Source organism: Myotis yumanensis, unplaced genomic scaffold (assembly GCF_028538775.1).
Source record: "Myotis yumanensis isolate MYYU_CA2020_CCGP unplaced genomic scaffold, mMyoYum1.0.hap1 SCAF_11, whole genome shotgun sequence".
In the NCBI taxonomy this organism is placed as follows: Eukaryota; Metazoa; Chordata; class Mammalia; order Chiroptera; family Vespertilionidae; genus Myotis; species Myotis yumanensis.
The window spans coordinates 10,727,321-10,754,404 of NW_027223762.1; the positions used below are offsets into that span (position 1 = coordinate 10,727,321).

Below are 27,084 nucleotides of genomic sequence, written 5' to 3' on the forward strand. Positions count from 1 at the left end.
AGACTGTGCTGTCTTCATTGACCAGTCTTGGCACCCTTGTCAAAAATCATTTGACCATATATGTGAGGGTTTATTTCTGGGCTCTCTATTCTATTCCATTGGTCTGTGTATCTGTATTTATGCTATCACCACACTGTTTTGATTTCTGTAGCTTTGCAGTAGAGACTTGCTTTTTATTTTTTAAATACACACACACTTTTTCTGGCTTGTGTTCTTTTAATCCTCAAGTGTTGCCTGAAGAGACAAGCACTTTCTGTGGCATCCAAATTTAGCCAGAACACAGGGACAATTGTGCCACCGGGCACAGGGAAGGTGCAACAAGCAGGTAAGTCATTCAGCATGATGTCTGGTTTCTTTGGAAAAGAAAAGGCACAATCTAGAGTAAAACTGTATGCCTTTATTCAACATAAATGAGTCATTAAGATAAAATACAGTTCATCCATGTGCAGAAATATTATACATTCAATTCTGAAGAAGGTAGTTTATACAACCAATGAAAGGAAGTCTAAAAATGAGAGGAATAAAGATGACAGTGAGGAGCTAAAAGGCAGTTTTATGTGTCAAAGTGCTAAGGCCTCTGTGCACCAAGATTTTAAAGTGAACAAGACTAACTTAAGGTCATTTCTTCCATTCTAACTTCTCTTGGTGCTGGTGAAAGTCTTCAGGTGTGATATAGTGAATAACAGAATTAAGATGGGTTTTTAAAGAATAGATCATAGCACTTACGGCTAAGAAAAAAGGTGTGAAGTTCTAGAGTCATTTGTCATGTACTCTAGATCTTTCATGGACTCCATTTTGTGAAATCTCTAAGAACAAAGTTGCCCTTCCAACAGTTTATTACAGAGATCAAATGACCAGGTTCTTCCCAGCTCAGAATCCATCTCCTTATGCAACAAAAGGGAAACCAAATTTGAGACTCAGGAAGAATTCCATTAATTTAAAGCAGGTATAGTGATTACATGAAGGTTTAGCTAAGGTCACTACTAAAGTCTTCAAATTGCCACTGCCTAAAAACCTAAAGTGAAAAAAATTGATGACTCGGGGTCAAAGTCCAACTTCATCATTCCTAAGCTCTAGGTCTCTGAAAACATTAGACTCTGCTTTTTGAAAAAAGAAGAAAACTGATCCAAGAAACATAAAATTTTATGAACCACAATTTCCCTAGGAAGAGCATAGGCTGGGTGGAAATAATAGTTCTAAAGTATCTTCATATATGTTGATAACATTTAATGCATTGTTTTCTCATTTGGCGGATCTGAATTTTAAATAGAGGGCTCATGATTAAAATTAATAAAATTAAGTGTTGACAGAAGTTGGTTTAATACTACTTATGAGCCAATGTCTGGATCAGTTAACAGACACAGGTGCACAACCCTAAATCGTGATCAGAGGCTTAAAGCTGCCACCACAATTCAATTGAAAATCCACAAAATGCCTCCAAATTCCATGTTCCACTCATGGCAATTCATTATCTTATCAGAACCCAAAACTTTAAAACAACAATAATTTAAAGTTTACTTAAATCCAATCTTGGGTTTACCTTTCTTCTTTCCTAGGCATCCTCAAGGCTTGCAGTCAAGGTGAAAATCAGATGTTTTTTAAATATCCTAAAACTCCTTTTGAGTTTGAAGAACCAAAAAAACTTGAGTTTAAAGTTACTCTACGGGAGAGCCCACTATCTACTCACAGCCCCTCTCCACAGCTGATCCTCTTTGGCTCTCTTCAGTGTCTGTCCTTCCTGTTAAAAGGAAATCTTTCTAGGAGACTCCCTTTTTAGGTTGAAACTGAAAGCTACATGGAGGTATAGAGATTCCTTAGTTTTCTAGTCTCTATGAAAGAAGCCCAATCTTCAGTTTAAGGTCACCAAGTACTAGGAAAATACAGGATATCCACCCTCCACTTCCTGGACAGAGATGAGACTACATACCTTACATCGTGGAATACACCGAATACTTCTTTGACTAAAGGTAAATATGGATGTTTTTGGCATACAGGATTCAAGTTGCCCATCCAGTAACACAGGTTAAAGACAAAAGGTAAGGAAAATCCAATAAGCACTAAGACACAATGGCATCCTTTTGAAGCCTCCTACCAGAAAACCTTAAAGAATTAGGATTTTGGCCACTAAAAAGGGCTAGGGTCCTGCTGAAGCCTCTTTTAATTCAAGTTTTGTAACTTATAGAAGGGGGGGAAGCCAATTCTACAATATTAGAATAAAAAAGAACACTATATCTATTGAGGAAAAAAAAGGGGGTGCAACATGTCTTCAGAGATACACTGCTTTCTCATCAGGCTACCAGATGAAGATCAAGGTATGATTTTTTTTTTTATTCCCGTTAGCTTCTTTTGGGTTATTTACCCACTTGTTATTCAGAAGGTTTCATTAAACACAAGCTAAAGCATCTTTACTGATATACTGACAGAAATTAATTGAAAGGAATTGCTTTTGGCCCGATTATTTCATCAATTTAGATATTACTAAGAGATTTCTTAAAATTTCTATCAACTCTAAATCTTCCAATGGAAGTTCTCAAAAACAAAAACAGGTAAATTAACATGGCTCCTGAATTCCACATTGTCTCATCTAGGTCGATGCCTTTTCTTCATGGTTTGCCACTGTTTTGCCCAGTGTCTCAAATTCTTCTATTTCATAATTCATTTACAATTAAACTTCCATGTCTTGGGAAATACATAGCATATATTACTCCGTGAGCCCTGCACTAGACATATGCTGTATGGTTACTACATTAGCAAGATCTTTCACAATTTTGTTTGCTGCTTTTGTTTACCTGTGCGTAACCAGAACTTCTGCAGTGCTTAGTACATGTAGGGGTTCAATAAATATCTGAGTTAGCAACTAACATTTGTACACAAATAGCTGGAAACAGTATGCAAAATCTGATTTCTGACCATTTGTAGTCAAGTAGTGTCAAAAGCAATGAACACAGGTTTCTAAGACTGCGATGTCAATAAAGTTGAGGATTCAAGTTGAAGCTGTGTCCTGGCATATTGCTCTTTCTCACTCAACCACAGACCAAATGTACCTTTAGGCTCCTATGTCATTACCTGAATGCAAGTTTTACTTCCAGTGAGGTAGGAGGCCCTTTTAAATAATGATAAATATGTACTAGAAATGAGGTGGGGGAGATGTCTTTGTAAATGGTCATCATGGACTGGTTCACACACATTTAAATATCTCATCTTCTTTCCTATCATATGTGGGAATTATGGAGATGCAGATGTTCCCTGAGACTTAAGAAATTTTCTTTAGAAATGGTGTATTTTCAGTAAAGATTTAGAGTTGTTTTTTTTTTTGACAGTTAAACTATCATCAGTCAACCCCAATATATGAAATTTCAATTTTTGAAAAAATAGAAAGGCTGTCTTTTAAAAAGCATTCTATGTATCCTTATTAATTTCCAAAATATGCTATTATCAGTGAAAATAACCACAGTTGAGCAAATTTGGGGTGAACTACACAATAAAGTCAATTTCATGGGTCATTAAGATACATTCTTGAAATTCTGACCTTATTTTCTTTCATGTTATCAAATAAATCTATATATTATTCATTTAAAAAGAATGGGCTACATACCACATACCTTTACTTCCAAAGACTATCTAGTTATCACTTGGTTTCCTCAAGCATATCCTAAAACTAAGTATTTATAACCACACTTGCACATCAGGATTCCAGATTATCTTGAAGTATGGGACTACAGGCAATTAATGTCTTCTAACATGTGGGCTCAGTCATTTTCACAAATGCCCTTCCTGACACTACGGAGGTCAAAATCTGCGTTCACCTAGCTCTTCTACCTCTCCAGATCAACAGGGATATAAAACTGGCTATGAAACTCATTCCTCAGAGAAAAAAATGGGAAACAGTAAGTGTCCTATTATCTTCATGAGATTATTTCTTCACACACCCCTAGGCCTGGAAGGTGTTGGCAGTGAATGTTTGTTAATGAATTATTAACCAGTGTGGAGAAAGGAAAACCTATTTTCCCCGGAGATATTTTCTTACCATTTGTTTTAGAAGCAAACAATGAGCATTTTTTTTTTTAAAAGAATGCACTAGGGTCTTATTGTTTTTGTTTTACTTTCCTACTGGCATGAGGTGGTCAGGAGACAGAACAGTTTGAGGGTGAAAATAGACGGACAGATTGAGAGAATTTAACGTTTTTACTATAGTTCTGAACTCTCCCAATAGTAATATAAGGCAACTGAGGGCCCTTGCCCACATCACTCAGATACATGTCAGAACTCGAGATTCACCAAAGACTCCAGTCTTTATTTTCCCTTTAATTATCTTTTAGTTAATAAAATGAAAAATAAGGATATACGAATACACACAATCTATATACATATATTTATTGCAAATACTTAAAGTTCTTATGTAAAATGATTTTTCTATATTTGTGAAAAAATATGACTTTTTAAATGGTGCTGACACCAACTTTTCTGTACATACCCTCAATTCCAATGTTAACAATTCCTTTAAAAAGGCAAAAAGACACAAAAGTTTAGCTTTTACCAAACCAGTCTATACAAACCTTATAGCCAAAAGGAAAAAAAAATAGCTTGTGGTAAATAAGTCAATTTTCCTTTCAAATAAAAAATAAATTCCAACCCCCTTATTGCATTTTTTTTGGAAATAATCTGAATGTCTTTAGAATAAGTTCCTTCGAAATTGTGCCTTAACAGTGAGGTCCTACATTACACATCCCATATACGAGAAATTCAGTCTTCCACTGTTATTTTTTACATAGATATTAAAATATATATTACTTAAAATATATTACTGGAAAGCTATTTTTAAAATTGATCTTTAATAGTTGTATCAAATGTAAAGCATTAATAAAAATAAAGTAACCAATAATCTATGCGGCTCTTCAACTTTAGGAAATGTTTTTACCTATTGTTTTCTTTCAATAGGTATGTAGTTACTGAAACATGGTAGGAAAGATCTCTGCCCATCATCATGTTTCTCAGTCTCTTTGGACTTGTCTATAAATTGAGCTGAAAAAATACTCTTGGCCAAGTTTTTACTCAGCACATTGCTGTAATGCAATGGGGAGACTCCCTCCTTGTCGTGAAATCGAACTTCTAGGTTACAGAGAACAATCCTCGCACTGCTCACTGACAGTGAGTTCTAGAAATAAATAGCAGTGTAATGACAAGAGAAGACCCCCTAATTACAACAAATCATTTCACCCAAGAGTTTTTTAAAGGACTCTAAGGCAGAGAATGGCAATAATAAGCAATTAGGATGATGACTATCAGGTCATTAATATGTATGATTTACTCCTTCACCTGGAAGGCAATGAGGTCTTCCTTTGGCTTATTTAAATGAGATAACTTCCTAAAACAACTCCATCTGTGTGCCTTCCCAGCCCATGCAAGTATGCTTTCTCCTACCCCAAGTAAAAATACACATTTGTCAGGTCTGATTCTTTAAAATGTTACATGGGATACCACAGATAGCTTTAGTATCTTGAGCACAGGAGTTAAGGAATAAAAGCAGAGCAAACAACGCCAGGTTATTTGGCTTTATTCTCTATTTAATAGGATAGAGAATTTTAGTCAAAATTCTTTAAGACTCCGGGAGCCTCTTTACTAGATGACTCAATATTCATAATCGAGACTGAGATGACATACTGTTAGTGCTTGCTCCCCAAGGTGACCTGCAGTGGGAGGTATTGGAAGCACACCCTGGAGGCATAATAAGCATCAGGCATAATGCCTGACTAGTCACTCAAAACAGTGCAACTTAATATCAGACAAATAAGCTTAGCACTTACTAAGTTGAATTGAATGGTAAAGTAATTCTGAAAACCTAAAATAAAAATTGCTTTAAAGGTACTGGAGTGCCATGCCACACTTCAATAATTCAATGATTTTCTTGTTCCTTCTGCCTTGTTTTCAAGATCATAATTTTCTCCTCTATTCAGTTCATGGCTTTCAACTTGAAACCACTGTTTTCAAACAAACTGATATATGGGTTGTATTCAGTTTACTACCAATCTAAGGAAACCTATTCTCTCTTTTGGTCAATATTGAGGCAGTGTACCTAGTTGACAATTTCTGTTTTAGGGGCAGTAAATAAGTGCAGGTATTTTATTAGTTGGGTATTGTATTACTTCTGAAGAAAATCTTGTGAACAGTAAATTTTAGGACCATCTGCAAGAGCGTGGGTCAAGATGAAGAGGCACGATATGGTTTGTTCTCTAAATGAACTTGAAAATCCCTGATCCTTTCCTCCTTTCCTGGTTAGTCTATCCATCCTCAGCTTAAAGGAACCACAGAGCAGATATTTTCTATTTCAGGAAAGTTTCGAAGAAGAAAAGCCACATTAATCAACCCCAATTGGTAACTAATTGGTCAGTTCTAAACTCTCAGCAACTTCCAGCACGCAGACCAACCTTCAGTCTGCCACTCAAGTGGGGAGTGCAGAAGCTGGGCAATGGAAGTTCTAACCAGCTTTAGGTCTTTTCAAGTTCCCCCTGAATTTCCCAGGGTACTGAGAGTTTGGGAACAGAACCACGGTTTCTGTTTGTTGCTGGTTCTTAGCTGGAGAACTTAAACCTTATCCCTGGATCCTTGCAGCTTTCATTTCTCGTAGCTATATGTGTGCTGGAAGAAAAAGGGAAGTTAGAATGACATATTGTCTTGGCTGCAACAAGAACATAGATATTAGTCCTCTATTTGCCTTGGACCACACAAAAAACAGAAGCAAAAAAGTGAAGTAATGAGTCTCTTAGGGAGTTTGGAAATATTAAGAGTGTATAACATGGAGGGAGGGGAAGAATGGGTAGTATGGAAGCAAAGCAAAGATTATTACTGCTACTTTCTCCTAATCTGGAATGTGACTTAATTAACAAGTATACACTGTTCTGCATGTTATAAATACCACATCCTGAATATTAAGTACAACTACAACTGTACTAGTTATAGTATTTTTACTTTACACACTTGGAATTAGAAAACTTGAAATCAATATGCAAATGATGCACGTCAACAATACCCCATTTTAAAATATCAAATTCTGGTAAATGGTCGGCTTATTTTAATGTTCTTTAACCATGACCTAAATATATGTACTTGAAAATTCTTTAGTTGCTAAATACAGGCTTAAAAACACAACAAGGACACACAAAAAAGAAAAACAAACAACAAAGCTTTAGAGGTAATTTCTCTCCTTTCTAGATGTTCCCCTAGCCATTTACTGAAGCCCCTTCTCATTAAAAACTTCTAGTGCATAGACAGCAGAAATCCAAAAACAGGGGACATATTTTCTAAAACAGGAAAAGTGTCTGACTTTTATTATATGTGTGAGTGCATACATGTCTTCAAAGTAACATATTACTCCATACTCCTCAGATGCCTGGGAGGTCAAAACAGGTTCATCAGAATGGGCAAACGTGGCACTCACGAGCTGTTCTACCTGCAGCAACACTGACTACGGGACATTAGGTAATGTGCTGGAAGGAAAGAAAGAGGCTACCTTGTTTCTAATGCTAAAAATCTTTCCCAAATATCCTTGTTGTTTCTACACCTTTACCCCCCTTGCCCAACAAAACACATAATTCAAATTAGCCCAGCACTAACACCTTCCTGTTCATTTTATACTAGTATTTCAAACCTGTTGCAAGCTCCCATGACTAAGTACTTGGGCTATTGCTGGAACTGTTGCCCTGCCCAGGCTATGGTAACACCAGGGGCCAGAGAGGCACACTCTTCCTGGACCACCTTCACTATCTCAGGGCAGGGGAATGGGATTAGGGAACAGCAGGGACCCACAAATTGCACACAGTGTGCTTGGCAATAGTATTGGCTTATGGAAGCCAAGAACCAAGTCAAGAGCTTTCAGAGTCTGAAGCACTAGCTGTGAAATGAATACCTTATCAAAAATTTGAACTTAAGATTCCATCTAAAGTAAAGGGACTTAGTAAACCCTGAACCATATTCTGGAAAGGCTGAGTAATCCACATAAAACCTATAGGCAGATGGTTAAGACATAATCAGCATGAAACATCATTTCTCCAGACCATTTTGATCACTCCTTCCTCTTCCCAGCCTCTTAGGAAAGGACAGAAGGCAGACAAGCTTCCTTTCACCATGCATGGCATTAAACTTAGAGTCACATGAAGTAGACCATAAATTTGAATTAAAAGTAATACATTATTACCTAAACACTTGGAAAAGTAATGTTAAAACAAAATGTGACATATTTACATGATTTTGTAAGTGCAAACTTGTCACAAATTCACAAGGTCTTGTTGACTTAGACTTACTATAAAGGTGCTCTTCCTCTAAAATGGAAGATCTGTACTCTGTATACCTGATTAAGTAACATTTGTCTCTTGACAACTGAAATCTACTTGTTTATTTCTGTGATTCCAAAAGGACGCAAAAATACAGCCTGCCAACCCTTCCCTTCTGCCTCCTTTACAGTGTGTTCTTTCTAGTCTTGTTACCGAACAACAAGGCAGGAGACACACAGTTTGGAGGGGCCAATGCAGTCATCATGGCAGAAGGCTCCACACCCCTTGCACATGATCATGGCTTTCAATCGGCAGTAACATTTCGAAGGCGTGTCCTCTATGCTGTTGTCTTCAGGAAATGCCTGAACAGGAATGGTCTGGCCATGGCTGCTGGGATTCATGGCTTGGCTAGCAGGGATGGTAGTGACAGTCACTGAAAAGGACATGACATCACCTACATTGCTAGATACCTGGCCACAGTCAGGCATCCCCGGGACAGCAGAGTTATGGTCCATGTCAGACGAGGTGGAGACATTGATCATGCCTCTGTAGCTGGGCCCAATCTGTGTGGGGCTCCCATACAGCTTTGGGGTTTGCAGTGGTGGAAGGAGGAGAGGCTGATGGGTGGGACTGTCTGCAGGTGGAGGAAGAGCAGTGGCACTGAAAACCTCAGGGCTGCTATGCATTGCCTTCCCTCTCACTGCATGAGCCATCTGCTGCTGCGCTGCCTGAATAAGATCTCTGGCTAGGGTCTTTTCATCAAATGTTTGGCCTCTAGTGAACAGATAATTCTCCTTATTTAAAGCGGTTTGCACTGGTGTCTCTACCTTCACATTCTTTTTAGCTAAACAATCAGTGGATAGGGCTTCTCTACTGTGGGGTCCTGAACTTGCTTCACACTTGCCAGAACTCTGGGAAGCCTGGGGCTCCTCCTTCACCATGGCCGATTCTTCTTCATCAGCAGTACTTTCCTCATCAGTATCTTCTTTGTCACTGCTATTATCTCCCGTTTCATTTTTACAGTCTGTATATCCCATTTTCAAGGCTTCAGTGGGACTACTTAGACAAAAACGATCTTCAGGGTTTACAGAATGGGTCCTCCTAAAGCTCTCTGAACCCCGGCCATAGGTGGAAATGTTAAGTAAGTAGTGACCTGTCATTGCAGGCTTCGAAGTCCTTCTGCCAGCGAAGCCCAGCATGAACCGCTGGCTTGTGGAGATGTCTTCTACCTGGAAACCTGAGTGAGTGAGGTTGAACTGGGAGGGCTGCACAAACGAGAGAACATTATGCCTCTGGATATGAACCCTCTGGATGAGAGTCTGAAGGATCTGATCTTGGGTTGCTTTACTTAGTCCTTCTTGGTGTGTGTCAATGCTGGAGTCCCTCAGATCCTTACCTGAAAAGAGCTGAAGGGGCCTGGGAACCTGGGAGAGATGCTTACTTTGCAAGGTTTGACCCAGTTGCTGTGTAGCTGGATGAGAAGGCCTCTCATGAATTTCCTCTCTGGTGCTATGTTCTGTTTTGTTGGCGCCTGTGGGTGCTCCCATCCCTATTTCCTCTTTTGCAGTCAGAGGAACAGTTTTCATTTCAACTTTGGTGAGTGGTTTAGGCAGAATTTGCTCCATGGGAACATCTTTGCCCTGGAGCAGCTGAGTGACCAGAGGATTATTAGCAGGGATACTTGAGCTTGGCCGTGAGATGGGTCCATTCATATTTGAAGAAGTTCCTGGAGTTTTAAGGCTAGAAATTGCTGGCAAAGTGCTTGAGGATGGAACTGGTCCGGAAGGTGCTACAGTTCCACTAACCTGGGGTATGGAAAGCTTTTCTAAAGTGGCTGCTATTAATAAAGATGTTAAAGGGGAGGAAGTCATATCCACTGAAGCCCTGGCAGTTGTCTCTGCTGAGGCTGAAGTGTTTGGTGTATTCTTACTACAACCTGCTTTGGGCTCAACTGTGCCATCAGCTGCAAAATGAACAGGTGTGGCGTCTGAGATTAGAGCAGGACCCGCTGGAGCAGAAGGTAACTTCTCCTGCCTGCAATGACTGGGCCCTTGTGGGTGGCTAAGAGAGGCCACTGTGGCTGCTGCCCTGGTGGCATTCAGTTTCTCAATATTCAATTTCCCTAAAGTCGGTGTGGGTGGGTCAGTGTGAGCTAGTGATGGGACACTTGTGCATGCTCCACTGATGGCAGATGTTGGAGGCACTGAGGAGGTTTGCTGTAGTTGTGCTCCAGAGACACTAAGAGGCTGTGGCTGGCCTGGGGTCTTGGTCTCAGATTGGGGCTGAGTCTCTGAACCACAGGGTAAAAGCTCTCTCGAACCTCCCCTGCTTCCAGTTCCTGCCAGTTCCAGTGTGGGGCCCTTTCCAGTTTCTCTGACTCTGTCTGAGTCTGGATTCCCTCCTCTAGCGGTTTTCCTTTCACCACCCTCTCCTGGGCCTTGTCCACCCCCTGGGCCAGGTCCTGGAATGGTCCCTCCAACTGAGGCGGCTGCAGCAGCTGCGGCGGCAGCGGCGGCTGCTGCCCTCTGTGCTTTGACCAGCTGGGCTTTTGCTTTGATGTCGGCAAGAGTTCTGGCTCCTGTTCTGTTAGGACTAGTGATGGAGACTGGAAAACGAGCCCTGGGAGAGACCTGCGATGTAGGAAACAGCATGGGGGAGATTCTGGAGACCGGGATCTGAAAGAAGCAGGGGAGGGGGAAATGGGACAACAGAGCTTAGTTTTCATTTATAAGAATAACAAAACGTTAATAACATATTTTTAGAATAGGATGAACACTACAACACCTGTGACAAAGATGGGAAGTTTCTGATGAGAGACCAAATCATGCAGACAGCAACACAATTTTTATATACATTTATAACATTTGCAATAAAATTCAAATTTTGTTTTTCTATTTAAATTTTGTTTAAAAGGTATTTTGTTATGACTTTAAGCTTTGTCTAAGAAAGCAGGATTTGAAATAGAGTCTAAGGTAAAATTATAGTTACTAAAGCAACTTCTGGTACAAATTCTTTTTGGGGGGATAAAGAAGGAGAAGAAAGTAGAAGGAAAAAAGTTAAATAGTATTAGCTTGGTGACAATGGATTTAAGTTTTCAGCATTGAGCCTCTTTGGATTAGTAAACTATGATGTAATTCAGCCTCTTTACAGATTAGGAAATAGAAAGGATAGATCTCACCATGTGTCATTGATATAAAGTAAAATCTAAACATAACTCAGCTCTCAGGTCTGAAGATTAGTTCTGATTAACATTCATTAAAAAAAGGTTTCTAGCCCTAGCTGGTTTGGCTCAGTGGATAGAGCGTCAGCCTGCGGACTGAAGGGTCCCAGGTTTGATTCTGGTCAAGGGCACATGCCGGGGTTGCGGGCTCAATCCCCAGTAGGGGGCATGCAGCAGGCAGCCAATCAATGATTCTCTCTCATCACTGACGTTTCTTTTTTTTTTTTTTTTTTAATATATTTTATTGATTTTTTACAGAGAGGAAGGGAGAGAGATAGAGAGTTAGAAACATCGATGAGTTAGAAACATCGATCAGCTGCCTCCTGCACATCTCCCACCGGGGATGAGCCCGCAACCCAGGTACATGCCCTTGACCGGAATCGAACCTGGGACCCCTGAGTCTGCAGGCCGACGCTCTATCCACTGAGCCAAACCGGTTTTGGCCATCACTGATGTTTCTATCTCTTTCCCTCTCCCTTCTTCTCTAAAATCAATAAAGATATATTTTTTTTAAAAAGTTTCTACTATCTTTATAAGAATAGTAAAAATAATTATCGCATAAATCAGAATATCAGGCAAAGCATGACAGAATGTTAGTGGTAGAAAATTGTCAAAAATAAGGAAAGATTCCTAAGTAATGAAACCATAAATGGTAAAAATAAAAAGTAATGAGGAACATCATACTTTTAGTAATAAGAGGCAAAATGAGAAACAGAAGTCATGTGGTACGTGAAATGGGTCAAGTACTAGTAAATGAATGTTTCCATACGATATTTCCTGACAGAACTAACTTTGATTCACCTAAGTTAAATAAAAGGAGGGAGAGGGAAGCAGTATTTCTATATGGCTTATTTTTCTACTTATATCCTACAGTGAATGAATACCCAGTGCCTGGGCTCACAGTAGACACAATGGTTTTAATAAATACTATTAATAAAAACATATTAATAAATATTATGTATTAATTAAATAAGTGAAAGGACTGCAAACTGATATTAAGCACAAACCCAAGAAGTAATAAACCTTTAAATCAAAAGTAAAAATGTATTTGGCTTTTCAAAAGTACACTGCTGATTAGATGCAGTCTTTATATACTGAGAGAGACACCGCTATAGGAATTTGAAAGATTTGACAAATAGAAATATAAGGTTAAAATAGAAATTAATGACATATCCTAACAGTAGAGCTTAGCAAGACTATGCCATCTTAGCAATGTCCTTCAAGTAACCAGTGGTGACTCATGGTAGCCACACATTTCCTTTAAAAGGATGGACTAGCCCAGCCAGAGTGGTTCAGTGGTTGAGAGTCAACATATGAACCAGGAGGTCACAGTTCAATTCCCAATCAGCACATGCCTAGGTTGTGGGCTCAATTCCGAGTAGGGGAGGATGTGCAGGAGGCGGCCGATCAATGATACTCTCTCATCATTGATGTTTCCATCTCTCTCTCCCTTCCTCTCTGAAATCAATAAAAATATATTAAAAAAAAAAAAAGGATGGACTAAAGGCAGCTCTAGAACTACACATCACATCAGTTATAGTAGTAAGAAAAAGGCCAGGGTACACTTAAATATTATGGTTTTTGGTACAAATATATGATCTTTGGATCACAACAATGGCCTCATGTTTATCACTATACTTCTTACTAGAGGCCTGGTGCACGAATTCGTGCACCAGTGGGGTCCCTCGGCCTGGCCTGTGGGATCGGGCCGAAACCGGCTCTCTGATGTCCCCTGAGGGGTCCTGGATTACGAGAGGGCACAGGCCAGGCCAAGGGACCCCACTGGCCAGTGCACGATCAGGGCCAGGGAGACACAGGAGGTTGGCCAGCCGGGGAGGGACCGTGGGAGGGCTACAGGACCTGTCCGGCCAGTCTCACTCAGTCCCGATTGGCTAGACCCCAGCAGCAAGCTAACCTACCGGTCAGAGCATCTGTCCCCTGGTGGTCAGTGCACATCATAGCGACTGATCGACCGGTCGACTGTCTGCCCCTGCTGGTCAGTTCACGTCATAATGAGCGGTTGAGCAGCCTTAGCATATCATGCTTTGATTGGTTGAATGGCCGACCAGTCAACCGGACACTTAGCATATTAGGCTTTTATTATATAGGATTTTGCTACATGAGACAATAATTTCCATAACTGTCTGAAGATACAAAACTAGCCATCAGATATCCAAGTACCTTACTTAGTCAAACAATAAAGATCTGTAGGAATGTAGTCTAAATAGCTGTTTATTGACAATTTTATATATATGACCACAGTTGTCTTATATGAATATATATAATTGCTTCAGCATTAAAAAATACCACTAATTACTTCAAATTTGGTAGGCATGACCAAAAACTTAGTGTTCAGGCCACCTCTCTCTTTCAGTTCGGTAAATTCTCTTACCTTGAGAGGTGGTACTTTTCGCACTTGGATCCTGTCCCCTCTATTAAGAAAGGGCTGTGGAGAGACTTGAAATGGCTGCTGGTGCTGGCGATTCTCAGTGACACGCGGCCTTTTCTCCCAGCTTGTAGGGGCCTCTTCTTGGGTGAGAGATTTCCTCTTGAGGCTTTCTGGGCTGTGATCGACCAGAGTTGATGAAGGCTCTTTCATAGTGGCCTCCTGTGGACCTGCTTCTATTACGGGCTTCATTATTGGTTTCTCTACTCCAGGACTCTTGGGTTTGCTTGGAGACTTAACTAAAGCTTCTTGGCTTTCATTTTTATTATAATTAGACGCTGTAGAGAGATGATTCTCTTTCTCAGATTCCTGTTCAGCAGAGGCAACTGGCTTCTGCCCCGAGACATCTTCATCCTTTGGGCACTTGATGGGAAGAATGCTGCTAAGCTCATTTGTATCGCTGGGAGAGGAAAGAAGGGGCTGTGTGGACTCAGGGTTTGGCTGCACCTTATCTTGGTTTTTGTGCTCTTCTTTTCTGACTGGTGATGGCATATGCACTACTTCTTCTTTAGATTCTACCTGAGGAATTACAGGGATTATACTGACAGGTGAAGCCTCTGAAGGAAGCATGGATTTTGGTTGCTCAGCGGAGGGTCTCTTTACTTTGGGATCGCTGGGTGAAGCTGTCAATTTCTTTGAATCCTCTAGGCTCAGGCCAGAACTAAAAGGTGGAAGAAAGAAATATTCTAGTTGAGAAATGGCCCATGTTATTGAAAACATTATGAGATAATGGTATATGGCAATGCCTAGAAGAACCTGATGCATTATGTATCCTTCTTATAATATCTTCATCATCATCATCATCATCATCAGCATTATTATTATTATTATTATTGAAGGTTCTGGAGCCAGAGTGCCTGGATTCAAATCTTAGCTCTGATACGGACTAGCCATGTTATATTAAGTAAGTGACTAGACTTCTGTACCTCAGTTTCTTCAACTGTGCACTGAGGTTAATCATTTGATAGCATTGCTATAATCATTAACTAAGTTAATGCATGTAAAATACTTAAGATTAGTACCTAGCCCATAATAGAAGTTCAATAATGTTCATTATTATTATTACTTCCTGTTATAAAGGGGCCACACTGTCTAGAGACATGCATCACCGACTATCCTCGAGGGAAGTGAAAGAAGGCCAAGATCGACACACCCTGAGATTGTGGGTTTAGATTGGATCAACTGTGCTCTGCAGTATCTGTAGAAAGACTAGTCCCTAAAACCTAAGAGACCCTGAGGAGATAATAGGAGAGTTGGCTGTCAATGTTCTCCAGAGGATGAGAATTACAACTCTTGAGTTTTCGGAAAGCCTATTTAATTTACTTGATATAGCTCTGTAATCCAGTGCCTCTGAGTTATCCTGGGAGTGAAGGACAATTGGGACTACTGTAGTGCGGCCTGGCTAAGAACTAGGCTACTCTGTAGGGGTCATAGGGACTCCTTCTAATGTTTGAGAATATTGTTTAATGGGAAGCATTGGTGGTTCAGTGGTAGAATTCTTTTTTTTTTTTTTTTTTAATATATTTTATTGATTTTTTACAGAGAGGAAGGGAGAGAGATAGAGAGTTAGAAACATTGATGAGAGAGAAACATCGATCAGCTGCCTCCTGCACATCCCCAACTGGGGATGTGCCTGCAACCAAGGTACATGCCCTTGACCGGAATCGAACCTGGGACCCTTCAGTCCGCAGGCCGACGCTCCATCCACTGAGCCAAACCGGTTTTGGCGAGTGGTAGAATTCTTGCCTCCCATTTGGGAGACCTGGATTCCATTCCCAGCCTATAGGTTCAGTTTCTGGCCTATATATTCTAGAATAATCCTTAACAGGCAAAAACAAGGCAACCCTCTTTGGTGACTTCAAATAATCAGTACTGCACTTCTGAGATGAAATGGTTAATTACAAAATTGGACTGTAATAAAAAACAGCCCTTCTATAAAAGTTGGCAAAAAGAGCTAAATACCGAAGGATCCAAGAACTGCTGTAATGCTCTATCTCCCTGAGGAGAGAATGAACAATATTTTGGAATACCTGGTATCTGTAATAATGGTCTAAATGTATACATACCGTCATTTCTATAGAACTCAAAACTCATACCAAGAATATAGAAAAATCAGTATATGAGACTCTTAATCCCAACAGGAATCATTTCCTAAATGACCATGAAGATGTCAATGAACATCACTTAGAGAAAGGGAAGAGAGCCAATAGTTCTTTTCCATTAGTTATGCAAAAGAAAGGGAGACTAACAAACAAATAAGACTGGGTGTTCAATCCTATTTCAAACAACACAGCTCCACTGTCTCCTATTTCAATGTCCTCCATTAAGACTTCATTCGAATTTTTTGTTAGAAAAAAACTGATTTAGACTACAGCTTCTTGAGAACAGGATTTATATCTTGTTTCAGAGTGCTTTCTACAGAGGAGAGGCCGTTTAATTAAACATTGGATATAATAGACCTTGTTACAGGATCCCTAGAATTCCTTAGTGATTCATATTGTGGAATTAAAATTACTGTATGAAATATATAGAACTTCAGTATTTTTATATTTTATAAAGATACTGGAAGAAAAGCCAATCTACTTAAAGAAAGACTTTAATTCAAGATCATTAAAATCTTTTTTTTTTTTTTTTAAAGAAACCATCCCATGATAACCAACTCTGTGTCCTTGAGAACTGTAAAGAGAAAAAATTTTCTCAGTAAAGAATTGTGAAAATATAGAAGGAAATTAAGGACTAGATTTTCTGGGAAGGTAATAAGATGAAGCACCACATGACAGAATCTATTTTGATATTACCTCTGACCATAGTAGCTTTCAAAGAATTGCTCCTTCCATGGCTCTACTTTTTTCTCCTTCTCAATTTCTTGTCGAATTCTCACCTGCATCTCAGGTGTAAACTCACCTATAAATGTAAAAAAAGAAGAAGATATTCAATAGATATACTGTTTGCCACTTTTAACTATTTGTAAATCATGAAAGACTCATGAAGGAGTCAGAATACAGTCCTGTGAAAGCAACAAAAATTTGCCCAAATTCCTCACTGTTAGAGTGCCATTAAGAGCAATAAAAATACATGTACACCACTCCATGTAGTTTCAGTACGCAGCTGAGGCCAACTGGGCCACTTCTCTGGACTTTCCTTGTAGTACCTTCTTCTTGTTCCAAACATATATTTCCCTACAGATTTCTTTTATCATGAACCTTGAATTTGTAATTGCTTCCCACTAGAAAAATACTCATGAGCTTTCAGTAAATAATGCCACTGAGCATTTTATTATTTTAAAGTTCTGTTTTTTCAAGGCAACATGTGCGTTAGGCTTTTTATCTCTAACTTCGTAACGAACAGAGGCATTTGAGATTCCAGTAAAAATGTACTTTGGAGTTGTCAGTTTTCTAAATGTACCAGTTTATTGCCCTAGAAACAAGGCATGCAAGATGCCAAAGACCAGCTCTGCATATGCCATTTACTTGTACCAACTAACAACCACCTCAATCCTTCCCACTGCATCAGTAGAAAACAGTCAATGTGCTTGGTAGGCCATCTTCAAACTCGTGGCTCAGAAAGGCTTCTCCCTTTTATACTCTAACTAGTGGTGCGGTGCATGTATTTGTGCACAGTGAAAGGAAATTAGAAAAAATATTTTAATGTTGCTATTCGCCCTTTCTCTATAATAGAAGTGTCAACCAAATTCACGATCAATAATGACAAATCAGAACACATGTGTGCAACTGGTGCCAGCAAGAGCTTTATAAGTATCATGCATGGAGGAGTCAACGTTTATTTTTAAATTGCCAGTGTGCATCATATGTACTGGCCAGTCGGTCAGTCGGACATACGTATGGTAGGTCACTTAGCCTTTACACACACACACAAACACACACACACACACACATACACACAGATACCCAAGACACTAGGACAGTGATGGCGAACCTATGACACACGTGTGTCGGAGGTGACAAGTGAATTCATTTTTTTGGTTGATTTTTCTTTGTTAAATGGCATTTAAATATATAAAATAAATATCAAAAATATAAATCTTTGTTTTACTATGGTTGCAAATATCAAAAAATTTCTATATGTGACATGGCACCAGAGTTAAGTTAGGGTTTTTCAAAATGCTGACACGCCAAGCTCAAAAGGTTCGCCATCACTGCACTAGGAAATAAGAGGTGGAAATGGCAGACTTTAAAACCTCTTGGGAGAAAGAAGAGGGAAAGAAAAAGTTTTAGAGAATACTGAAAATCACAGTCCTGAGCAAAGGAGTAGGAAAGGAACTTGGCTGTCAGAATCCAACCCAGACATTGTGCTCTTTTGTTGAGTCTACTATACATAGCAGAAAAAGGAGTAAAAGTACTGACTGTACTGAACTCTGTTCACATGTGTACAGGATTCAGTTTCTGCTGTTCAAAAAATATAATCTACTAGAGGCCCAGTGCACAAAATTTGTGCATGGATAGGGTCCCTGGGCCTGGCTGGCAATCAAGGCCTTCCTTCCCTGGCTGTCAGTCGGGGCCTTCCTTTGTTCCGTGCCGTCCCCTGGTGGTCAGCACATGTCATAGAAGCGATCGAACTCCCGGTCTCCTAGTTGAATTCCCAAGGGGACATTTTGCATATTAGCCTTTTATATATATACTAGTGGCCCAGTGCACGAAATTTGTGCACATTAAAAGGGAATTAATTAGAGGAAATATTTTAATATTGCTATTTGTAGTACCTTCCTCTTGTTCCAAACATATATTTCCCTACAGATTTCTTTTATCATGAACCTTGAATTTGTAATGGCTTCCCAGCCAACCCCATCTCCATCAAGCCCCGCAGGGTGGGGGGTGCAGCCTCAGGTCCCTCGCCCGGCGCCAGGCGCAGCCTCAGGTCCCCCAGCCCCAGTGCCGAGGCAGGGAACACGGCCTCAGGTCCCCCGGCCCTGGCGCGAGGGTGCAATGACCATTTGCATATTGGCTCTTTATTATATAGGATATAGATAGGTGCAGTGATGGCTCATATGGAAAAAAAAGTAACACTGATAATTATCACTGTTAATAACACCTACTTTAAAAAATAGGGGATAGGATGTCATAGATCCTTCTCCAAATTATTCTTTAAAAAAAGGATTTGGTAATAGGTATGTTTTAAAGTGCTTGTCTGATTTCAATTCTTTCAGAAAAAAAGGGGGGGTCTCTGCTCATGGAAATCTTTACGAAAGATTAAGTACCAAATTAATCAGCAAGGGATCCCTTCAACACAGAATTTGTTCTAAAAAGAAAAACAGGTCAGGAAAAATCAACAATTGCAGTGAACAATATAGATATTAATTAGCTGGTCAATTCTAATTGTCAATGATCTGACAAAAAGTACGCAATGAATAGCATTTTTAATGCTCTCCTGAATAAATGTATTTATTTTAAAGCTTTTCACCCTTGTTTTAATATAATCAGTGGTTTTTAGTAATGGCCGGATAGTAGAATCACTTGGGGAAAACTTAAAAAGAGGGAAATCCAAGATGGCAGCAGAGAAGGTGGAAGCTACAGTCACCTCTTCCAGGACCAAACTGGAATTGCAACTAAAATAAAGAGCAATCAACCTAAATAACCATAGACTAGCTGAAGAGAAGTCTCATAATCAAGGATACACAGAAGCCACATCGAGATTGGTGTGTGTGCGGGCGGGGGGGGGGGTGGCGGGGGGGGAGTTAGGGAGTGGAGACTTGAAAAAAAAACACAAAAAACTGGCCCCATTCCCATTGGCAACAGCTGAGATTCCGGAGGGCTATCTCAGCTGCAAAGGTTCCCCCTGAGAAGTATGAGGTCTCAACCCCAAGCCAGGCTCACTGGCCCAAAGAACCAGAGCCAGGAAGAGGTGCCCACATAACATCTGGCTGTGAAAATCAGTGGGTATTCTGTCCACCAGGGAGAGAGATAGTGTCTGCTAGAGACACAGGTGTGCTCTTAAAGGGCCAATGCACAAAATCTCATTTGTAATCATCACCCTGGGCTCAGGCCTCGGGGGAAAGTGGAACTATCAACAAAATAAAAAAGACAACCCACTGATAAAGTGTTAATATCCAGCCGAAACCGGTTTGGCTCAGTGGATAGAGCGTCGGCCTGCGGACTGAGGGGTCCCAGGTTCGATTCCGGTCAAGGGCATGTACGTGGGCAGCTGGTCGGTGTTTCTCTCTCATCGATGTTTCTAGCTCTCTGTCTCTCTCCCTTCCTCTCTGTAAAAAATCAATAAAATATATTAAAAAAAAAAAAGTGTTAATATCCAACATTCATAAAGAACTTACTAGTATACAAATCAACACCAAAAAAATCCCATTTTAAAAATGGGCAAATGAGGTGAATTGAGGTGCGAAGGAGTAGGCAGTAGAATCTCACTGGGTGTCTTACTAGTCCTTTCTGTGCTTTGCTTGTTTGAGTTCAGCAGAATTTGAAATAGCTAGCAGTAATACTGGGAAAGACTCCAGAAAGGCCAAGACAAAGGTGGTTTTCAGCTTGCAGACAGCCGTCTTGCAGTTTCCAATGAGCTGTATTCATCGATACCTGAAATCTAGGATGACCATGGACGTGTGGGTGCAACTGCTGCTGTGTACAACACAGCCATTCTGGAGTACCTCAATGCAGAGGTACTTGGATTGGCAAGAAACGCATCAAAAGACTTAATAGTGTATTGCCCCTCATCATTTGCAGCTTGCTATTCATGGAGATGAAGAATTGGACTCTCTCATTAAGGCTACAACTGCTGGTGGTGGTGTCATTCCACACATCCACTGATCTGATCGGGAAGAAAGGACAAGAGAGGACTGTCCTAAAGGATGCCGGGGGTTCTTATTATCTCAGGACTCTAAATATTCTAACAGCTGTCCAGTGTTGTTGATTCCAGTGGACTGTATCTCTGTGAAAAACACAATTTTGCCTTTTTGTAATTCTATTTGAGCAAGTTGAAAGTTTAATTAGCTTTCCAACCAACCAACTTTTTAAAAATGTTTTTAGTGATTTGAGAGAGAGAGAGAGAGATAATAAGCAGCCAAGGTTAAGAACCGCTAATATGACTGATACTGTGTGCTGTCCAAATGCAATAAATCAATCGCTCTTTTATACTTTATAATTTACTCTCAGTAACTTTGTTAGATCAGAATTAAAAGCAAGGCATACATGGTAAACCAGTGACCACAGTCAGCAATTCTAAGTCATAATCTATATTTATTAAAACGCTCTGACTGCCACTAAACTGTACACTTCTAATGGTAAGTTTTATAGTATGTAAACATTTTTCAATAAAGCTGTTTTTTAAGAAGTTCTTACTGATTCTTTTCACTGTTAGTGTTATTGAGTTTGGGCAGTAATAAAGAAGTTATCTCACTGCTTACCAAACCATAATTCATACCATCACAAAATAACTCAAATTCTATACTCTACTTTTAGGGAGCTTATTAGAATTTTAATTCCTAGGAATTCACCTAGAATTACTGAATCAGAATGTTTGGGAATAGGGACTAAACATATGTACTCTTTAGTTTCCCATGTGACTTTAAACCCTTAAAAGAAACATATTGTTGAACTCCATGTGGAGCCAAACCTGGATACGTAGGTTCTTGATACAAGTCTAGCAGTGTATTTCACACAAGATAGCTAGTTTAACCCTACGGAAATACCCTGTCCTTTGCCTTCCAAAATTGCTCAAATACCCACTGAGGTGCAGAGGTGCCAATATGCCCTCATAGTGGCTCGAAGTGCATACACATGCTAGGAGACAAGGTGGAGCACTTACCTTCTGAGAGTCTTTCCTTCCAGCCTTGGGCTGCTGAAGTGAAGAACTCATTGTTAAGGGCGGAACCATTTAGCTTCATCAGACCATCTGGACCAACCTGGGTCAAAGAGTAAGCCAAGGAAAGCTTACAAAGAAAGCCAAACGTTTCAGGTGGAATATGGCTTTTTCTTTTTAGAAAAGAATGTATGTACATTCACTTTTATAGAAACATGACTATATCATACTATGCTGCTTATTATGGACACACCTGTTATAAAGTAATCTTGTTTTCTAAAAAACTTCTTTCCTTTTTACCTCTTTTCCCTTCTTCCTCTCCTTTCATTCCATTCCCCATTGAGTAATTATACTAAAAAGAAAAAACATCTGCAAACAAATAAAAACATAAAAGTTTTTCTTCTGAGAGGTTTATTATTTTTTTTATAAAACTGTGACAAAGTTATATACACTGCTCTGAATCTCACTTGGTTCAAGAATACATTGTGGAAGTCTTTACAAGTCCACGGATACAGTTTTAGAAACTTTGTAATACCTGCATATTATTTCATTTATAATGTACCTCAATTCATTTACCAATTTCCTATGCATATACATATACTTTGTTTCCCATGTTTTCCCATAATCAACAAAGCTGCAATATGCATTCTGGTAAAGATGAATATAATAGTGCTTTTATTTCTGTGGGAGAGGTTCTGAGAGCAAAGAAATATTTATGTGTTACTACATATTATTTTCTAAAAAGGCTAAAACAATTCATATTTCTACTAAAAATATGAGCATACCTTTTAACCTGTAAATAATAGATGTGAAGATGCTATTTAATTTTTGTCAACCTAATGGGTTTGAAATGGTAAAAATTTCCTATATCCTGTCTACTAGAGTGTTGTGCATCTTTTTGTACTTTCATTGAATATTTTTATTTGCCATCTCATAATATGCCAATTCCTATAATTTGCTCATTTTTCTATGCAGCTGCTTATTTTTATTATCAACTTGTGAGAATCCTTTACTATTCATAGTAAAATTGTCATGTCAAAAATATTTCACCCCATCTGTCTATTGACTTGATTTGTGATGTCATGATGTCTTGCTAAAGGTCTTAAGATTCTTCTTTATATTACAGATTTCTTATTTCCTGTCCTGGTTTAAAAGCACAAAATCTCATTTAAGGGCATAAAACACAATATCTGAAAAAACCTGGATGGAAAAACTTACTAAAACTGCCATTCTCCTCAAAGTTACTATCTACATTCCTATTAGAATCCCAATAAAGATTTTCTTATTAATAAAATGACCTTAATATTCATATGGAAAAAAAAATAACAAAATTGAGAAGGGGGGAAATTGCCTTTTCAATTGTACCTGTAAAATACATACCACATGTAAATATATAGAACATATAACACAAATGGTATTTCAAACTGTAAGAAAAAGACGGTTATACAAGTATGTAGTTTTGGAACAACTGGTTATCTATTCAGTAGGAAATAAAGTTGAATCCCAATTTCGGGGCAATACAAAAATAATTCTAGATGAATTAAAAACCTAAATGTTAGTTTGAAGTAAAAAACAATTTTTTGAAGAAAATTTAAGTAACTACTTGGACATCCTGGGGAGTGAGCTTGTAAAGAAAAAAACAAACAAACAAACTCTTGTCAAAATGTCAAGATTATAAATTAAAATTGCCTTCCAAAATTGCTCAAATACCCACTGAGGTGCAGAGGTGCCAATATGCCCTCATAGTGGCTAAAAATATTCTTATTTTTTTGTTTAGTACCTTTGATAACACTTCTTTATAGGTATAAATAAAAAGCTATTTTAAAAGATTTCAGGATTTCAAAAGGGGATGAGTGAAGGAAGCTTTAGAATGGTTATAAAATTGCTTCTGCTTGAAATCACGCACCTGTCGATCCACCTCTGGAAGAAGCAAAAGCAGTCGCTGTTGGCAATCTCCAGGAAGGACTGAAAAAGTGTGTTTGTTGATCAGTGCTCGAAGATTTGTATTAACCAGAATGGAGTCTGGTGTCTCAACATCAATCTCAGCACATTTCGTCCTTTTCATTTGCCCTACAAAAATATGAAAAAGAATCATTTGGGCCTCCTTCAAATTCCTGTTTCTATCTAAACTACAGCATGTTCTGTAAACAAACAAACAAACAAACAAACAAACACATCTATAATTGTAAGTATTTTAAATGTCACACTATGAAGAAGGTAACACTTAGGTTCTTAGAAATAGTGCTTCTAAGACTAACAAAGCAAGTTTTGTTCATTCATAAAGGATAAAAAAATATAATTTATCTTGTCTGCAAAAATAGAACAAGGTCTATAAAATTGAACCTTTTGCTATACTAAAAGTATATTTTATGTATGTTTGAGAATTGGTTATTTCCCAAATAGAATTGAGGAAGTTTATAATAAATAACACATATACAAAATTTGATTTAAAAAATAGAAAAATTCAAATCTATATAGTGTATATTCCACGTTCAAAGGCTGTTAAATCGAGTTGTTTACCCATATCTTAAAAAAAATCACTTCTACTGTCTTGGTAAACAACCTGCTTCCATATTTATAATGGTCTGGCCCTCTAGCAACTTCAGCATGAAATTATAGCTAATTTGCCTACAAACGACAGGTGGTCATAATAATCTGGCCACTCAGTGTATAGAATACAGGATAGCTATGTATAAAACAATTTAACATCTAAAAGATGTCATTGTAAAGATGAGGATAATTAGTAGTGAACGCAAAGATTTGAAAAAATAAACAGGACTTCCACAGATTAGAATAAAAACTGTTGAAATCAGATACTATGACTATATTAAAGAGCAGTTTAGACACTGTTTAGGGGGTGGGGGGGGGGGGGTTATAACCTATATACAGCCAAACAATTTACCCAGAATATAAGAAAGATGAAATATTTTGAGAGCTTTAGCAGAAACATGATAGAATGAATGAATGATCGAATGAGATCTAATAAATGCTTGATTGAAGACAAGGAGAAAATTAAGAGAAAAAAGCAATATTTAAAGAATTGACAGTACATTTATCAAAACTGATGAAATTATAGGAAGGATGGTTATTACAGAGAGATGAGCTGGAATACAATGAAAACAGGTAAACATTTAGATAAATGTACATCAACATTGTTGCATAAAAAAATAGTAGTCTAGTGTCTGATTTGCGAGATTAAGAAGAGAAATATCAGACAATATTATTTAAGTCCAGATATAAAATATCAGTGCTAAATTGTTATAAAGCACTTCTGTTTTGGAGAAAAATCAAGATGATTACTTTTAAGAGTAGATCTTAGCCGAAGCCGGTTTGGCTCAGTGGATGGAGCGTCGGCCTGCGGACTGAGGGGTCCCGGGTTCGATTCCGGTCAGGGGCATGTACTTGGGTTGCGGGCACATCCCCAGTGGGAGATGTGCAGGAGGCAGCTGATCGATGTTTCTCTCTCATCGATGTTTCTAACTATCTCTCTCTCCCTTCCTCCCTGTAAAAAATCAATAAAATATATTAAAAAAAAAAAAAAAAAAGAGTAGATCTTAAATGTTCTCATTACAAGCCCGAGCTGGTTTGGCTCAGTGGATAGAGCGTCAGCCTGAAGACTAAAGGGTCCCAGGTTTGATTCTGGTCAAGGGTATGTGCCTGGATTGCAGGCTCAATCCCCAGTAGGGGGCGTGCAGGAGGCAGCCGATCAATCATTCTCATCATTGATATTTCTATCTCTCCCCCTCTCCCTTCCTCTCTGAAATCAATAAAAATATTTTTTGAAAAAGAAAAACAGAAGACAAAAATCAACAAATAAACAAGACTTCAGAAACTAGTCCAAATAGATTAGCAATTACAATAAGTGTAAATGGATAAATCTCACTGAATAAATGAGATTGTCATATTGATTTACAAATTTTAAAAATTCAGCTAGCTATATGCTCTGCAAAGAGACATACCTAAAACACAAAGACACACAGAAATGAACAAAGTAAAGATATATCAGGGAAAAAAACTAATCAAAGGAAAGCTGGTGTACCCTTTATGATACATTAAGTAAAAAACCTAATCAGCGACTGATAAAGTAAATAAACAGTGATAATGATAAAGGGTTCAATCCATCAGGAGGATTTTAAACATGAAAATATCTAATATATTTTAAAATATGTGACATAAAAAATGATAGAACAACAGGGAGAACTGGACAAAGCCACCAGTAAGATTTCAACACATCTCTCTCAATTATTAATAAATCAAGCATACTAAAAGGAGCCCCAAAAAGACAGGATAGGGGAAGGGGGGAAGCTGAGCTATTTTTCAGATTGACAGGCTTAATCCAATAAACACAGAATTCTATACTTATAGTATTTATTCCAAAAACAGTCTGAATAATTTTTCTTTAATCCTCACCCAAGGATATGCTTATTAATTTTAGAGGGGGATGGGAGGAGAAAAAGAGAGAAATACGAATATGAGACAGAATATCAATTGGCTGCCTTCCATATATGAACCCAAAACCTAGGTATATGCCCTGACTCAGAAGGGAATCCACAACCTTTCAGTATATGAGTCAATGCTCCAACCAACTGAGCCACAACGGTCAGGGCACATCTCAGTAAATTTAAGATAATATTAGTAGTAATAACAAAAATAATGATAAATAACAGCAACAGTAAACACTTATATAGGGCCTCCTACGCACCAGGCACTACAATTGTGACTTTAATTGAAGATAGGCCCCCAAAGGAAGAAATTTTGTTCTATTCATTGTCACGTCTCTAGGGCCCTAAACCTGTGCTTGGCATATTAGTATACCTTCTGCAAGTATTTGTGTAATAAATGAGTATTTTTAATCTCTGGCAATGGAATTAATGATCAAAGGGCATATTCAGTTTATGGCAGATACTATCTCTAAGAAAAATACACCAATTCATTACCATACCTGGAATCAAATCATATTTTTATAAAGAAGTTGTCTGGAAAAAAAAAAGTTGTCTGAAATTCTATTCTCAAACGTAATAGTTTGGAAAGGTCTGGAATATATAAATGAGTGTGGAATAGCTTTTCTTTATAATTTTGTCAGCATTTCTATACAATCTTTTAGCTTTTATGTTGCTTCAGAGATGTCTGCCATTCCAATTATTGAATTTTTTAAAAATATATTTTATTGATTCTTTCTACAGAGAGGAAGGGAGAGGGATAGAGAGCTAGAAACATCGATGAGAGAGAAACATTGATCAGCTGCCTTCTGCACGCCCCCTACTGGGGATGTGCCCGCAACCCAGGAACATGCCCTTGACCGGAATCGAACCCGGGACCCTTCAGTCTGCAGGCAGACGCTCTATCCACTGAGCCAAACCAGTCAGGGCCAATTCTTGAATTTTTAT

General features: G+C 38.6%; 1 protein-coding gene across 4 annotated transcripts in view; it reads right to left on the reverse strand.

Moving 5' to 3' along the window:
* Window positions 1–387: 387 nt before the first annotated feature.
* The window catches only part of ASXL2 (ASXL transcriptional regulator 2), a 78,659-nt gene continuing 51,962 nt past the window's right edge, over window positions 388–27,084 (reverse strand). For all 4 annotated transcript variants that reach the window (XM_070428813.1, XM_070428812.1, XM_070428814.1 and 1 more), the window contains 5 exons: window positions 23,604–23,767; window positions 21,704–21,800; window positions 16,732–16,837; window positions 13,880–14,594; window positions 388–10,942 (listed from right to left, as the gene is read on the reverse strand). In XM_070428813.1, coding sequence (XP_070284914.1) covers window positions 8,477–10,942; window positions 13,880–14,594; window positions 16,732–16,837; window positions 21,704–21,800; window positions 23,604–23,767 — 3,548 coding nt within the window. In that variant the 3' untranslated portion in view covers window positions 388–8,476. The remainder of the gene's footprint in view (window positions 10,943–13,879; window positions 14,595–16,731; window positions 16,838–21,703; window positions 21,801–23,603; window positions 23,768–27,084) is intronic.